The sequence below is a fragment of the Sarcophilus harrisii genome, chromosome 2, assembly GCF_902635505.1.
Source record: "Sarcophilus harrisii chromosome 2, mSarHar1.11, whole genome shotgun sequence".
Lineage (NCBI taxonomy): Eukaryota > Metazoa > Chordata > Mammalia > Dasyuromorphia > Dasyuridae > Sarcophilus > Sarcophilus harrisii.
This window is the reverse complement of record NC_045427.1, coordinates 422,325,228-422,339,401: the sequence shown is the minus strand read 5'-3', so window position 1 is coordinate 422,339,401 and position 14,174 is coordinate 422,325,228. Positions and strand designations below refer to the sequence as shown.

The 14,174-nt window shown below is 35.0% G+C and overlaps 1 protein-coding gene across 1 annotated transcript in view; it reads left to right on the top strand.

Annotated features, from left to right (window-relative positions):
* Positions 1-14,174, top strand: part of LOC100930308 (ubiquinol-cytochrome-c reductase complex assembly factor 1) — a 120,383-nt gene that overhangs the window by 39,662 nt on the left and 66,547 nt on the right. Inside the window, exon 6 of the mRNA XM_003756933.4 lies at positions 1,424-1,481. Coding sequence (XP_003756981.1) covers positions 1,424-1,481 — 58 coding nt within the window. The remainder of the gene's footprint in view (positions 1-1,423; positions 1,482-14,174) is intronic.

The window sequence follows — 14,174 nt, the reverse complement described above, 5'->3', positions numbered from 1 at the left end:
AGGAGGGGGAGGTTATCTGCCAGGAGGGTTTGGAGAGCCCTAAAATTGTTTTTCAGCCAAAGGTTGTTCTGAGAAGATCTGAGATTTGGCCTCTTAAAAAATTGAAAGATTTGAGAGTCTAGGCACAGAACTGGTTTTTGTGGGATCTGGAACCAGCTGGAACCCCTGCCTACTTTTGTCAGTGAGTGGTGAAAAGCATTCTTTTGACTGGGTTGCCATAGGGCTAAGGGTGGCAGTGCTAGCTGTTTTGAATACCATGTTCCTTTGTTGTTCAGACTCTGTTTCTTTCTCCTAGACCTTTTCTTCTGCAAAGAATCCTCTCCTTGTCATTCGGTTAAATCCATTGTTATATTTATCTCTGTAGCACTTTTTGTCGGCATAAAGCCAAGTTCCATATGAAGTTAGATGGGAGAAAAAAATCTTTCTTTTTTTTTTTTTTTTTTTTAAATACTCAACATCCAACCAGAATTTAACATTTCCTTCAAATTATTAATTTTTTTTTTTGGTATAGTTTGCACATCTAATCATTTAAAAACTTCTAATATAATTGTACCACCACATTAAATAGAACCACCACATTGGGCCTGTTTAAAGTATAAGAAAAATCACTCTGCACTAAATTCAGTATCATACAAAACCAGCCTGTGCTGGCCATGGGAGGATAATGGAGGAGGAAAATAGAAATACCAGGCATATTCCTGCCTAGTGCCTTTTACCCTGGTGGCTGGTTAACTCCTAAGGGATTGGATGGAAAGAAGGGATTCTCAGGTGGGAGATGATTCTGATTGTCCTTATGGGGGGAAGAGGGAGAAGTACAAAAGGCACATCAGAAGAGGTAGCTTGGGAAGAAATTCAATAGGTCAGTGCTTTTTCCCATTAGGCACTGTGTGGGGATGGGGAGTTAGTGAATTTTATGCCACTGCCTACCTAACCCTCACTTTTCAGCCCTGGCACAAGGAGGAATGAATAACCCATAAGCCCCTTGGCATTATTAACCATTGTTTTTAACACAAAATAGTTAAAGCATTTTAAGGAAAGCTTCATAAATTTCACCAGATTGCCAAAAGAATCCTTGATCTGAAAAAATTTAAGAATGCCTGTCTTTGTTTGTTAGGAGAGGAAAAAAAAGGATAAATTTTCTTATGTTCTTTTTAAGTTGATTTTGAGGTCTTAAGGGCTATTTTGCTGTATGAAATCATCAGAGAACATTGCCTAGTAAAAGCTGTCATCTTTATATTTTTTCCTATGCCTAGTGTAGAGTTTTGAACATAAGTCCTTAATAAATAAATGGTGAATGAATGAATGAATGAATGAATGAATTGATCAACTTCCTACTAGCAATTAAAATAGAATAAATATGCTATTTCACACTTTGCTTTCAAAGTACCTTCATTTAAAAAAATGTTTTGCTGTTGTCTTATAGGGTGCCAGATGCCTGATACATTCAACTCTTGGTTTCTTATTACTCTACTTCATGTCTGGTAAGTGAGCCCTTGAAATAAGGTGACCACATGGGGTTTTTTCAGCCCTGCTGACTAGCAAGGTATAGACTATAGCAAGAGTGAGCATATAAAATGACGTTTGTTCAGGCTGAAAAAACTGTTCTATTCATTTTCTTAACTGGCTTCTATTAGCAAAATTTTTTTTTATTAAAGGTCAAATCATAGACTTGGAGAGAAACTTATATTTGTAGGATTTTCTGAAAGAATGAGTGCCCTAGTGAGCCACATTATCAGGGTCTTTGAGAGCCCTGCTGAGTCTCGGTGGAAAGTTCCCTCTAGCAGCTGTTTTAGGAAAGTCCTCATTTACGTAAAAGTGGTTTAAATTGTGAGAATTTGTGGTAATTTTCATTGCTGGTCATCAGAAACCTATAACAAATTATAGCGCTGACATTTATGCCTGGATCTCTACAGTGTGCACAGAGGCCAGGTATTTGCCAGGTTTGTTGCATGTAAAAATATTTAACACCTTAAACAGTATATTTTTCTTCATTTATGAAATCAGTAGCCAAAAAAAATCAATTTTTCATCTAATGTTACTTGCTGTTAAAGGTCAGAAGGATATAGAAGAGACACTGAAGGTGGGAGTGGGAAGTGTATTTATCAAACTGCCAGATCTGGGGAAGCCAAATTCTGTAGAACTAAGTTTACTGCTCTAACCAAAGGGAGCATCTGAGGAACTTGTGGAACTGCTGCCTTGTAAAAGGCTCCTTGTCTGAGACAGACTCATAGGACTGACTCTTCTTGTGTTGAAAAGTTTTTTGGTTTTGATAGTTCCTGAAATGAATCTTACCTGCTGAAGCCCATAAGATTGAAGAAGATTATATAGTGGATAGCTTTAGGTTAAAGGCTATGGTGCAGGGCCCTAAGTCATCAATGCTTAAAACTGTGACTTTGGTGTTTAGTCAAGTGCAGTACTATTGAAGAGCCAAGCCTCAGTGAGAAATGTGGGAGTGGGGGGTTGCCAAGCAAAACCAGTGAGAAGAGAGATTACTTTATTGATATGGGTCACTGTACTCAACATGATACAGGGGAAAGAATTTTGGTCTCAGGAGAGAAACTCAGGTTCTAGTTCTGGAGGTTTCCTAAGGCCAGTGATTTCCCTTCTTAGAACGTTGCCTTCCCTCTTTGTTGAGAAGGGAGTTTGGTCATTTCTTTGGAAGAACAGAGATATACACTATATATCTCTATACAGTGTTTAATATGAACCTAAGGATGTGGTATTTTCAGCTCTGACTACCAGCTGCCTCACCACCAGCTGGGATACTCAGGGCTCTGATTAGTTTCCAGCCTATCCAGAATAAGCTGTTAATGCAAGGCTGGAATCAACATGACCATTCTAACATTTTTGTTAAGGTTCTTTCAAGCTGCCATAGCTTGGTTGATGAAACACTCTTTATGATGTTCATTCTCCTAATGAAATCTTAGTTGTCCTGGCCTTCATTTATGTGTTTGGCCATCTCTTCCCCACCAATCCACCCCTTCTCAACCCATTCACCTACATAGTGTCTTTTTTTTTTTTTTTTTTAAAAACATAATGTTTTAACATAATGTCTATAATACCCAGTGGCCTATATGACACTACAAAAATTGCATAACTAACCACATAGCCCAGAGTACCAATACCTCTCTTCCAGGAGCTTGTCCTGTCGTAGACAAGTAGAAGCCAGGCCAAGAATTATTAGTGTTTGGAGGAGGCTCGTGGTCAACTGAGATGGCTTCAGGAAGGGCCTCGCCCAGTAGGTCTGTATTTGTGGGTCCTGTGACCCTGCATTCTCCAAATGAGAAGCAGGATTGGAGCGTAAGTAGGTAGAGGAAACCAGGCGGAGATGGCCATGTACACAGCCCCGGGAAAATGACAGCTTGCCAGCCAACAAATAAATAACCTCATTCATTTCTCACACTGCCGGCACTTGAGTGCAGCCATGCAGGCTTGATTTGTTTGGCCTCCAAGGAGAGCAGCTAGTCCAGCCGATGGCAGGGTAAGGATTCCTTCCCAGCAACCAGAGTGACAAATCTACCTAAGTGCCCACGATCTTTACACTGAATTCCAAATCCAATCTGGGTTAAGCAGCTTAGAAACTACTGCAGGGGAAAATGAAGGCCAAAAACACAACTGGCATTGTCAGAGAGGCCAAGTAGAGAAGGGCAGGATGCTGCTAGTTGCCAAGACATGGCAGGAGGTCAGCTTTAGTAATAACAAGAATACTTTCCTTCCAGATTTAGTCTGAAGAACTCAGGCAAAAAGGAGAGAATTCATAGCTAGAAAACCTCCTGCCATTTCTAACTCTGCAGAAGAAAAAGAGGTTTTAGTATTCCCCCTACTCACTTCTACCCACTAACAGAAGGGACCACTTCTCTGTTGTCACATGGACATGAACATCATGGAGATAGAGTGAACATAGTTATTTCAACAACTAGTTAGAAGGATTATTTTCTTTCTTTTATTTTAATCTTTATTTTTATGGATGTTTTCCCCCTTTTCTTCTCCCTCCTCTCTGTTTCACAGGGCATTTTAGTCTAATTACAACTAGAACTCGAACATGATTCTCAGAGCACCATGTCTCAAACTGTCCACATACCATGCTCTGTCATTAAATGTGAATAAGAAGGGATTTCTGTAGATTTCTTTTATGTTTACATTACTTTGCGCCCCCTAAGGTATGAAATTAAATGTCGGAAAATTCTAACTACAGCTATTTTTATGCCCAGAAATGGCTCTATTTCCTTTTTCTATTTCAAAATATTCATGAATTTTGCTTTTTCACCATTATCTCAGAAGTTTTCATATTACTAGCCTTTTTGTAATATTATTTATAGGTCCCATCAATATATTTCAAAGAACCAGAAATGTTCTTTGGACAGATCAGCTTTGGAAACACTTATTAAGTACTGCTGTGTGGAAGACACTGTGCATGCTAGGTGTGAGAGATACAGAGATTAAGCTTAAAATGGTGTCTGACCCAAAGGAGTTTTTATAGTCTACTTGGGGACCTACAGTATACAGTAACAAGTTGATATGTTTCCTTACTGTAAGTAAGTAGAGCCTTATCTAAAATCTGTTGTTTTTTTTTTAACTAAGAGTTAAAGAAATTTTAGACTCTTTAGTCAGTTCTTATATTTGGTGTTGTAGGTATATTTTGATTTGATAATTTTTTGTTTTTTAATTGTTAGTAGGTCAGTAATAACATGTGCTTTTATTTCTATCATTGTAACATGGATGTCTTAGATTTGATAACTTCTTAAGATTTTTTCTTGCATTAGAGTACAGTGCTTTTAGTATTATGTCTCATTTTCCTTACTTTCTCACTGGCTGTATTCAACACCAAAACTTTAAAAAGCAGTATTGCGTCTTTTAGTATTAAGTGCTCAATAAATATTTGATGAATGAACATGATTATTGTTGTTATTGAAAGCTTCCTTTTAATATGTGATTGGGAAAAGGTGCATTGAATTGTGTGTGTGTGTGTGTGTGTGTGTGTGTGCACGCGCATTTAATTCTTAAATATGGCTTTTATTGTAATTTGCCAGAAACAGTTTTTCCCATGGAAACCATTCTCTGAAATATTAATATAAATGAACAAGGTAAGATCTTTTGGCTTACTAGTGTTGAGTTTATATACAGGTTTTTAGGAGTTATGGCAAAGAAAAGTATATGCGTTTTAGATTGTGATACAATCTAACTTATTTCAATATGTTAGAATAGGATTGAGCTGAACATAATGTTGATTAAAAAGCCAAGAAAGCAAATGATACTGATTGTTAATCTTCCATCACTTGGCCATGAGCTTTATGTGGTTTTTGTTTGTTTAAGGAACATGAAAATTGCTGAGGCCAGTTTTTCTCCACTGATTAATAGATTTTTGCTGACTTGGGTGGTCCCCTTTATGATTGTTAGTATATATTTTCTTAATGTTATTTTTGTTTGGTACCTTTAGGTGAGGCAGGGGGAAAGGTTGTGGCAGGTAGGTGACATAGTGCATAGAGTACCAGACCTGGAGTCAGGAAGACCTTTCTTCCTGAGTTCAAATCTAGCTGTGTCCCTGGGCATTTCACTTCATTCTCACTCTGTTTGCCTCATCCATAAAATGAGTTGAAGAAGGAAATAATAAAACATTCCAGTATTTTTGCCAGAAAAACTCCAAATATGTTCACAAATCACAATTTGGACATGATTGAAAAATGACTGCACACTGTTTTGTTTTTATATTTCCTTTATTTCTGAATATTTTCTTTTTCCGTCAAGAGAGTCATACTTAATGACAAAGAATAAAAAAAGGCCAAAAACAATTCGGCAAAACTAACCCACTCATAAACCAATTCTAAAACTATTCATAATGTTCCACATCCTTAGTCTCTTATCTCTTCAAAGAGATGGATTCACATAATGCATTATAAATTTTTTTCCAATCCCTCGTTTTTATTCTGCACATCAAATTGTGGCATTTTATTTTCTTATCTAATCTGTCACACTTTTTTTTTTTGTTTGTTTTAATCGACTAACCTATTCACATTTTAAAGTTATTAGAGCCAGATTTATAATTCTTTTCATTTGTCTCTAATATTAGTTTTTCCAAATTAGGATCCCTTCCCCCTCTTCTTCTGTAAAGACAGTATATTAACTTTTCAGTTATGTTAGCTTAATCTATTCTAAAACAACCCTATTCTCACTGATTCTCTTCCCCACACTGTCAGACTCCTCACAATTGTTACCCTTTTTCCTAGATTTAGCGTTTGCTTATTAGTTACTTTTTCTTTCTCTCTAAATCTTCTTTTTTTCTTTCAGTTAATAAAGTAAAATCTCCTCTCCTTTCCCCCTACACCTTGTTTTATCATTTCAAATTATCATTTCTCTTTACTTTTATGACCCTCATACTTATTTATTCTTTCCTTAGTCTCTGCATTCCACATGGAATTAACATTTCTAAGGAACTTATTTTGAGTCCCATCTTCTAAACAGTTTCTCCATTATTGCTTTGTAGATCTTGCCCCCTGCCTTCTGTTCTTAGAAATTCCAAGTCTGCACGTGATAGGGAGGATAGAAATATTGCTGTATGGTAGGAATTTTCCTGTGTTCCTGATTATACATTTATTACCTATCCTTTGCCCTTCCCATGGTAATTCCCATAATAATTTTTTTCCCATTTTCCATGAAATTTCCTCTCTAGATCCATGCTCTTCTCCTCTAGGGCTCAGTTGCCCCTTCAAGCTCTGATTCTTCTTTGCCTTAGGCAGGATGAGTGCTTTCTTTAAGTCCCAGATCCATGTAAGATTATATCCATTGTAAGGTTTCCATCTCTTTTAAATATTTCTCCTCCCCATGGGAGCAAACTTCAGTGGTATGGAATGGAAATGTTATGCCAACCCTTCTCAGCTGGATCCAACTCTTGCTGCTCTATTATTTGTTTTTAGGTACTGCCATCTCTGGGCTTGGAATTGGGGTTCCTAAATGACTGTGCTCATATTCAAGTCTTCTCATCCTTAGGGCTAACCCTTAAGTTTCTGGTCTTTGAGAGGATTGGAATAGATCATATCTGAGGTCCTTTCCATCTCATAACTTCTAATTCTCTGAATTGTGTTTAGTTTTCTTTGTATCTTATTTAGACTGTAACCTGAAAGATCCACCCCCCCTTTAATAAGTCCAAATAAGTTCAAAGAGAGGTTGTTCTACATCCACAATAACCTGAGTATATAAAGTATCCTCCAGGTACATTGTCACTTCTGAGAGAAGATTGAGTAAATGTACAAATTCTACAGAAGGGGGTACTTCACTTTCTGTAACTTTCTCATGTTAATCATGCTACTTTGACGTAGCATCCACACAATTTAAATATAATCCCAGTTAAAACATGGCAAATACATAATTGTGGACAAAAAGGCTTATGAAATCAAATGAGTCAGAGTCAGATGAGAGAAAGGAATCAGTCTGCATTATAATGTATTTTATAGTTCTGCTGTCTGTTGATGGATCCCACACAAATTGATAATGTAGAGGCCCTCATATTGAATCCTGATTTTTAGTTATTGAGCTTGAATTATAACCAGGGGCTCATCTTCTCTACAAAATTCCCATTTCAAAAATAGTCTTAAATTTCTTGAATTTGACTTTACCCTATAATTTCATTGCCTTAAGATAACCATCAATTGGGATGGTATCCATGGAAGCAAGGGAACACACTGCCTTGTGAAACAGAAAACATTTCACCTCATGTCCATGGTGTTAGAAAGTTTATGGTCTGAGAAAAGCTGTGCCTTTTAAACCTCAGGGGCAGGTGCATTAACAAACTACTAAACTTTCAAATAAATGAATTCCATTACCTCACTATTGCTGTTGATGAATTGGCCCCAACAGCACTTATGCATCAGAGCATATAGCTAGTCTTTTCAGGTGAAAGGCCAACAGGAATGGTGTGATTAACCTCCAGAAAACCATATGAGAAATGAATGTTTACCCAATTTTTTTGGAGTTGAGTATACAGTTCTTTCTATGACCAGCCCTGTCCTCATCCAAAAGCAAATTTCATAAAATCATAGATTGTCAGAACTAGAAGGTACATTAGAGATCATTTAATCCATCCACATAATGAAACATAAGGCACTCTTCTTGCCTTCAAAACTCTCATTAGGAGCCATTATTCTCTAGTCCAGGATCTTACCCTGATTTTTTGTATGACCCAAGGACAACTTCCTTCTCCTTTGTAAGCCTCCATCTGCCTCCTCTTTGAAATGAAAGGGTAGGAGTAAGTTATTTTTAAGGTCCCTTCCAGCTCTAGTAGTCTGTCAATTCAATACTTTAAAGCTCTCTTGTTTAGGAAAAAGGTTTGGGAGGAGGTAGCGAGGGGTGAGTAAGAAAAGGAAGAAGGGATGAAAAGGGATGAAAAAAACTTCCTCCTTTCATTTTGACAAGTATGTATTTCCAGCTAGAGGCTGTGTGGAGTAACTGGCAGATTGATGTAGAAATCTGTTATTCTTATGACTTTTTGTAAAATCAACAGAAACTCTTACTTTGCTATTATCTTTACTTAAGCTCAAAGCCTTTTAACAGGTTTCTTATACATCCACTCTTTTTCCAATTTATTATTTACATATCCAGAGTAATCTTCCATGTACTTAAGTTTTTCTTCTCTTTTCAAAAATCTTTACTGACTTTACTGACTTGCCTATCAAGTAGAAATCAGATTTTTTTTGTCTCATCATTCCAGGTACTACAAGAAAAGGTGCTTTTCTACTGTTACCTCATTTGCTTCCTTTCATTCATTCTCTCTTTAGCTAGACTGGTTTCTTCTCTGACTTCTGAATAAACTGCAATTTATCCTACTTCAGTGTCTTTGTATGTTTTTGGATTCCCCTGATGTTGAATTGCTGTCTTTTGTTTATGACCTACTCTTTGTGTCTTCGAGGTTTTGTAATCAAAATAATCTTCCCTTGCAAACCTCTTATAATATTTTCTCTTGTAACTTGTTAAATAACTTACCTTATAAGATTATGTATTATAATTATTTCTTTTTAAAATAATATTATATTTTTCCAAATACATGCAAAAATAGTCTTCAACATTCACCTTTGCAAAACCTTGTATTCCAAATTATTTCCTCCCTCCTCTTATCTCCCCTTTCCCTAAAACAGCAATCTGAAATAGGTTTAACATGTACAATTCTTATATATATATTTTTATATTCACCATGCTGTGTAAGAAAAATTAGATCGAAAAACAAAAAAACCCTAAGGAAACAAATAACAAAAGTGAAGCAAAAAAGGTAAAAATACTATATTCTTTGATCCACATTCAGTCTCTATAATTCTCTTTTCTGGATGAAGATGGCTCATTCTGTCCCAAGTCTTAGAATTGCCTTGACTCACTTCATTATTGAAAAGAGCCAAGTCCAGCACAGTTGATCATCATAATCTTGTTACTATGTACAATGTTCTTTTTGTTTTGCTCACTTCACTCAGTATCATGTAAGTTTTTCCAGGCTTTTCTGAAATCAGCCTTGCCATCATTTCTTATAGATTGCTAATATTCCCTACCATTCATATACTATAACTTATTTAGCCCTTCCACAACTGATGGACATCTATTGAGTTTCCAGTTCCTTGCCACAACAAAAAGGATTGAACAAACATTTTTGCACATGTGATCCTTTTCTCTCTCTCTTTTTTTAATCTCTTTTGGATGTAAGCTGGAAAAGAGACACTGCTGGATCAAAGGGTGTGCACAATTTTATGGTCCTTTGGGCATAGTTCCAAATTGCTTTCCATAATGGCTGGGTAATCATTTCACAATTCTCCCACCAATGCATTAGTGTCCCAGTTTTCTTACATCCCTTCTTGCATTTATCATTACCTTTTCCTGTCATATCTAGTATGATAGGAATGAAGGAATACCTCAGAGTTGTTTTAATTTGTATTGGTAATTTAGAGAACTTTTTCATATGAACAGAAATTACTTTAATTTCTTCATCTGAAAATTGCCTGTTCATATCCTTTGACCATTTCTCAATTGGGGAATGGCTTTATTAGTTATTTCTTTTTGCTTACTCCTAGTGCACTAAGCTTCATAAAAGCAGAGTTTATATGTTTGTTTATTTTTTCTTTTTTTGCTTGGGCAATTGGGGTTAAGTGACTTGCCCAGGGTCACACAGCTAGGAAGTGTTAAGTGTCTGAAGCCAAATTTGAACTCAAGTCCTCCTGACTTCAGGGCTGGGCTCTATCCACTGCACCACCTAACTGGCCTTGTTTTCTTTTAAAAACAAACAAACAAACAAACAAAAAACCTTTTATTGATTCCTTTGTTTAAAAAAAAAAAGCACCACCTCCCAAGTATTCTTTCTCAGCAGTCCAGTAAGCTTTTATAAAGCAATTAGTATTTTTATAGACAAAAAAAATCATCAAAACTTATATTACATTAAAAATGCATTATGCCATGTACAGTCTTCTAAAGTTAAGGACTTTCTACTTCTTTGTAAAGGGGGAAGTATGGGAGTGTTTTCTCATATCTCTTCTCTAGCCATGGTTGTTTTTTGTAATATCATAGCATTCACTTTTGATTTTTTTGTGTATGGGTGTGGTTTTTATTTATTTTTTATTTTTTGTGGTTTTTAGAAAGCCTATCTATAGAAATAATAATTAAAACTTAAAGCTGATTGTTTGAAAAGGCTAATAAAATTGTTAAATCTTTAAGCAATCTGATTAAAAATAAGATAACAGAAAATTAAAGGGAAGTAAATGAGCAAGGTAAAATTAACAAAACCAGAAATATGCTACCAAAACTGAGAATAAAAACAAAACAAAATAATATTTTTAAAAATGTAATATATTAAAATTAACAGGACACCAGATAAGAGAGTTTTAATAATCTGATCTCAGCAAAGGAAATAGAATCAGCCATAAAGGAATTACCAAAAGAAAAATATACTTGGGCCTAATAGATTAACAGAAAAATTCTATTAAACTTTTAAAGATTTCCTAGAGATGTAATCCTGAACTTGTCACTTAACCCTAAACAATAGCCAAAAAAACTTTTAAAGAACAATTAGCAACAGTACTAAATAAATTATTCTCAAAAGTTGAGAAAGCATACCTGACTCCTTTTATGAGACAAATTGTCTTACTATCTAAAACCAATACATTAAAAACACACACACACACACACAAGTAGATTCTATTATTGTTATTGTTTATTTTGTTTATATATATTGTTTTATATGTAATATAAATGTTATATATAATATTTATAACATTAATGTTGTTCATTATTATTGATTTTAAAAATGTATGCAAAATCATAGCAGAGACTACAATGATTTATATCAGAAGTTAGATTTATAAATCATGACCAGTTATATTTATAAAGGATTTATATAGGAATAGCATACTATCCTTATATACTCTTAACATTAGAGTCGTCAGTGTAATTAATCATAAGAAAAACATGCAAAACCACATTATTATTATTACAGCAGATATAGAAAAAGCTGTTGGCAAAGTATAACACTCATTTATGCTAAAAACCCTATAAAGTATAGGCATATATAGTCTTTAAAAAAAAAATACCACATAAAAGTCTATCCCAAGCCAAAAGTAAATATCTTAAACAATGACAATAAATTAGAAGTTTTCCCAATAAATATACAATAAAGCCAGGGTACCTATTCTCCCCACTTTGATATAGTTCTAGAAATGCTAGTAATTCAATAAGAGAGAAAGTTTAAGACAAAAAAATTGGTGAAGAGGAAATAAAACTATCCCTATTTGCTGATGATATGGTTTATTTTGAAAATTTTAAGGAACCAGATTGGTTGCAGAGTCAAGATGGTAGAGTGAGAGAAAAAAGTGTCAAGAGCTCCAATCTGCAAACTCCTCTAAATAGATCTAGAAGATGCATCAGACTGAACCCTGAAGGGGAAATCTAGAAAATGGTACAATGAGTCCTTTTTCTAGTACAAGTGGGCTTACAGAAATAGACTGGGGGTGGTAGGTGGGTACTACAGAACATGGATGACATGGGATGTAACATGAAGCATTTCAGCACCCAGGGAGAAGCTGTGCACTAGGGCAAGAAGAGGTACCGGATGCATATTCGGACACTATTAACTAGCTTGAAAGATCTGTTAAGTTTAGAAGGGCATCAATTGTAGGCGTCACTTTGGTTTAGGATTCCTATGTTGGTTACTGTTTTGCAGTCTACCCTACCCTGCTCAACATCTACAGCCTGTGTCCCACCACTGCTGCCACTGGCATCTGAATTTTTTTCTCCATACACAACCAAAAGCCTCCCTACCTGGGGACATTACCACCTCCTCATGCCAAAATCTGTGACCTAGGACTGAGTTATGGGTGGCAGAGTACCAGCTTATACCTGTTCCCACTCAGTGTCCTAATATGCATCTGGATAGACAAAAATAGAGCTCCCTCATAATGAGCTGTTATGGTGACAGGAACACTCAAACAAAGAAAAGAATTACTCAGAAACATCTACAAGCAAAACCTTAGAGAAAAATACATATTCAACTAGAATTATTGGAAAAGATGAAGCAAAAATTAATTTTTTTAATGGAATGAGTATTTGAGGAAAAACTGGAAAAGAAGTGAGAATGATGGAAGAAAAAATTAGACTAGTTTGATGCAAAGGGTACAAAACTTTGCCAAAGCAAGAAACTCCCTAAAAATTAGAATGGATCAAATGAAAGTCAATAACTTTATGAGGCAACAAGAAATATTGAAGCAAAATCAGAAGACTAAGAAAAAGAAGAAAATATAAGCAATCTTATAGTAAAAAGAACTGGCCTCAAAACAAATTTGAGGAGAAAAACATTTTTTTAAACATTTATTTTTTTGTAAAATTTTGAGTTCCAAATTTTCTCCTCTCTGCCCAGCACTCTTTTCCTCATTCCAATAACTTTCCCAATAAATACAGATATGAAGCAAGGAGTTCTTTCTGCTTTCATGTAGTTCTTGAAATGCTAGAGTAATAGCAATGAGAAAAATTTAAGACAAAAGATCAGTCAAGAAGAAATAAAACTGACTATGATGGTTTATTTTGAAAATCCTAAAGAACCAGATTAGTTGCAGGGGCAGAGCCAAGGTGGTAGAGTGGGAGGAATAATAAAAAGTTAGATATGGATTATATATGGGCAGTCATGTAAAATGTTTTCATATTGATCATTTTATGAAAGAAGAAACAGAATTAAAAAACCATGAAAGAAATAAAGTGAAAATAGTATTCAATCTGTTTCCCATCAGTTCTTTTGAGAAGAAAAAAAAATTAAGAATCATACTACCTGAAAAGCCATAACCAAAAAATAGTATACACAGCATATTTCAGGAAATCTTGAAACTGCCCAGATCTCTTAAAACCAGAGATTAGAATGTAATTAGAAATAATCCAGGAGTCACTTTCTGAAAGACATCCCAAAATGAGAACTCGCAAGAATGTTATAACCAAAATTCAGGGCTTTCAGGTCAAAGAAAAAGATTAGCACTATAAAGGAGCAGAAAATTTGGAATATGATATTCTAAAAGCATAATAAAGTCTTAATAAATAAGAATATTTTGCCCAGAAAGACCTAATATAATGCTTCACAGAAAAAAATGAATCTTTAATGAAATAGATGACTTCTAACCATTCCTGATGAGAAGATTAGAGCTGCATATAAGCTTTATGCTCAGGAGTTAAGAGAAATATAAACAGTTGAACATGGTTAAATGATGAAAAATGACAAACTAACAAAGTTAAACATGATTAAATGATGAAAAAGGACCAAATAAGGGTAAACTACTTACATTATAATATGGGGAGTTGATACTATCATCACTGGGATCATAGAGGAAGTTAGGCAAGGCGTGGGAATTTTTTTTTTTTTTAATGTCTTCAGGTTTTAAGAAAAGAAGAAATCCCAGTAAACTTTGGATGGAAAATGCCATCTGCATCCAGAGAGAGAACTGTGTAATTCAACACATACTATGTTCTCTTTTCTTTTTTTTTTTTTTTTTTTCCTCTAGTGGTATTTCCTTTTTGCTCTGATTTTTCTCTCCCAACATGATTCATTAGGAAATATATTTTTAAAAATGAATGTATATATATAATCAAAAAAAATTTGTTTGGTTTTTTAATTTAACAAAGAAAAGAGAAAGGAAGTCACTGTATAGGGAGAAAGGGAAAGGAAGAAAATTATC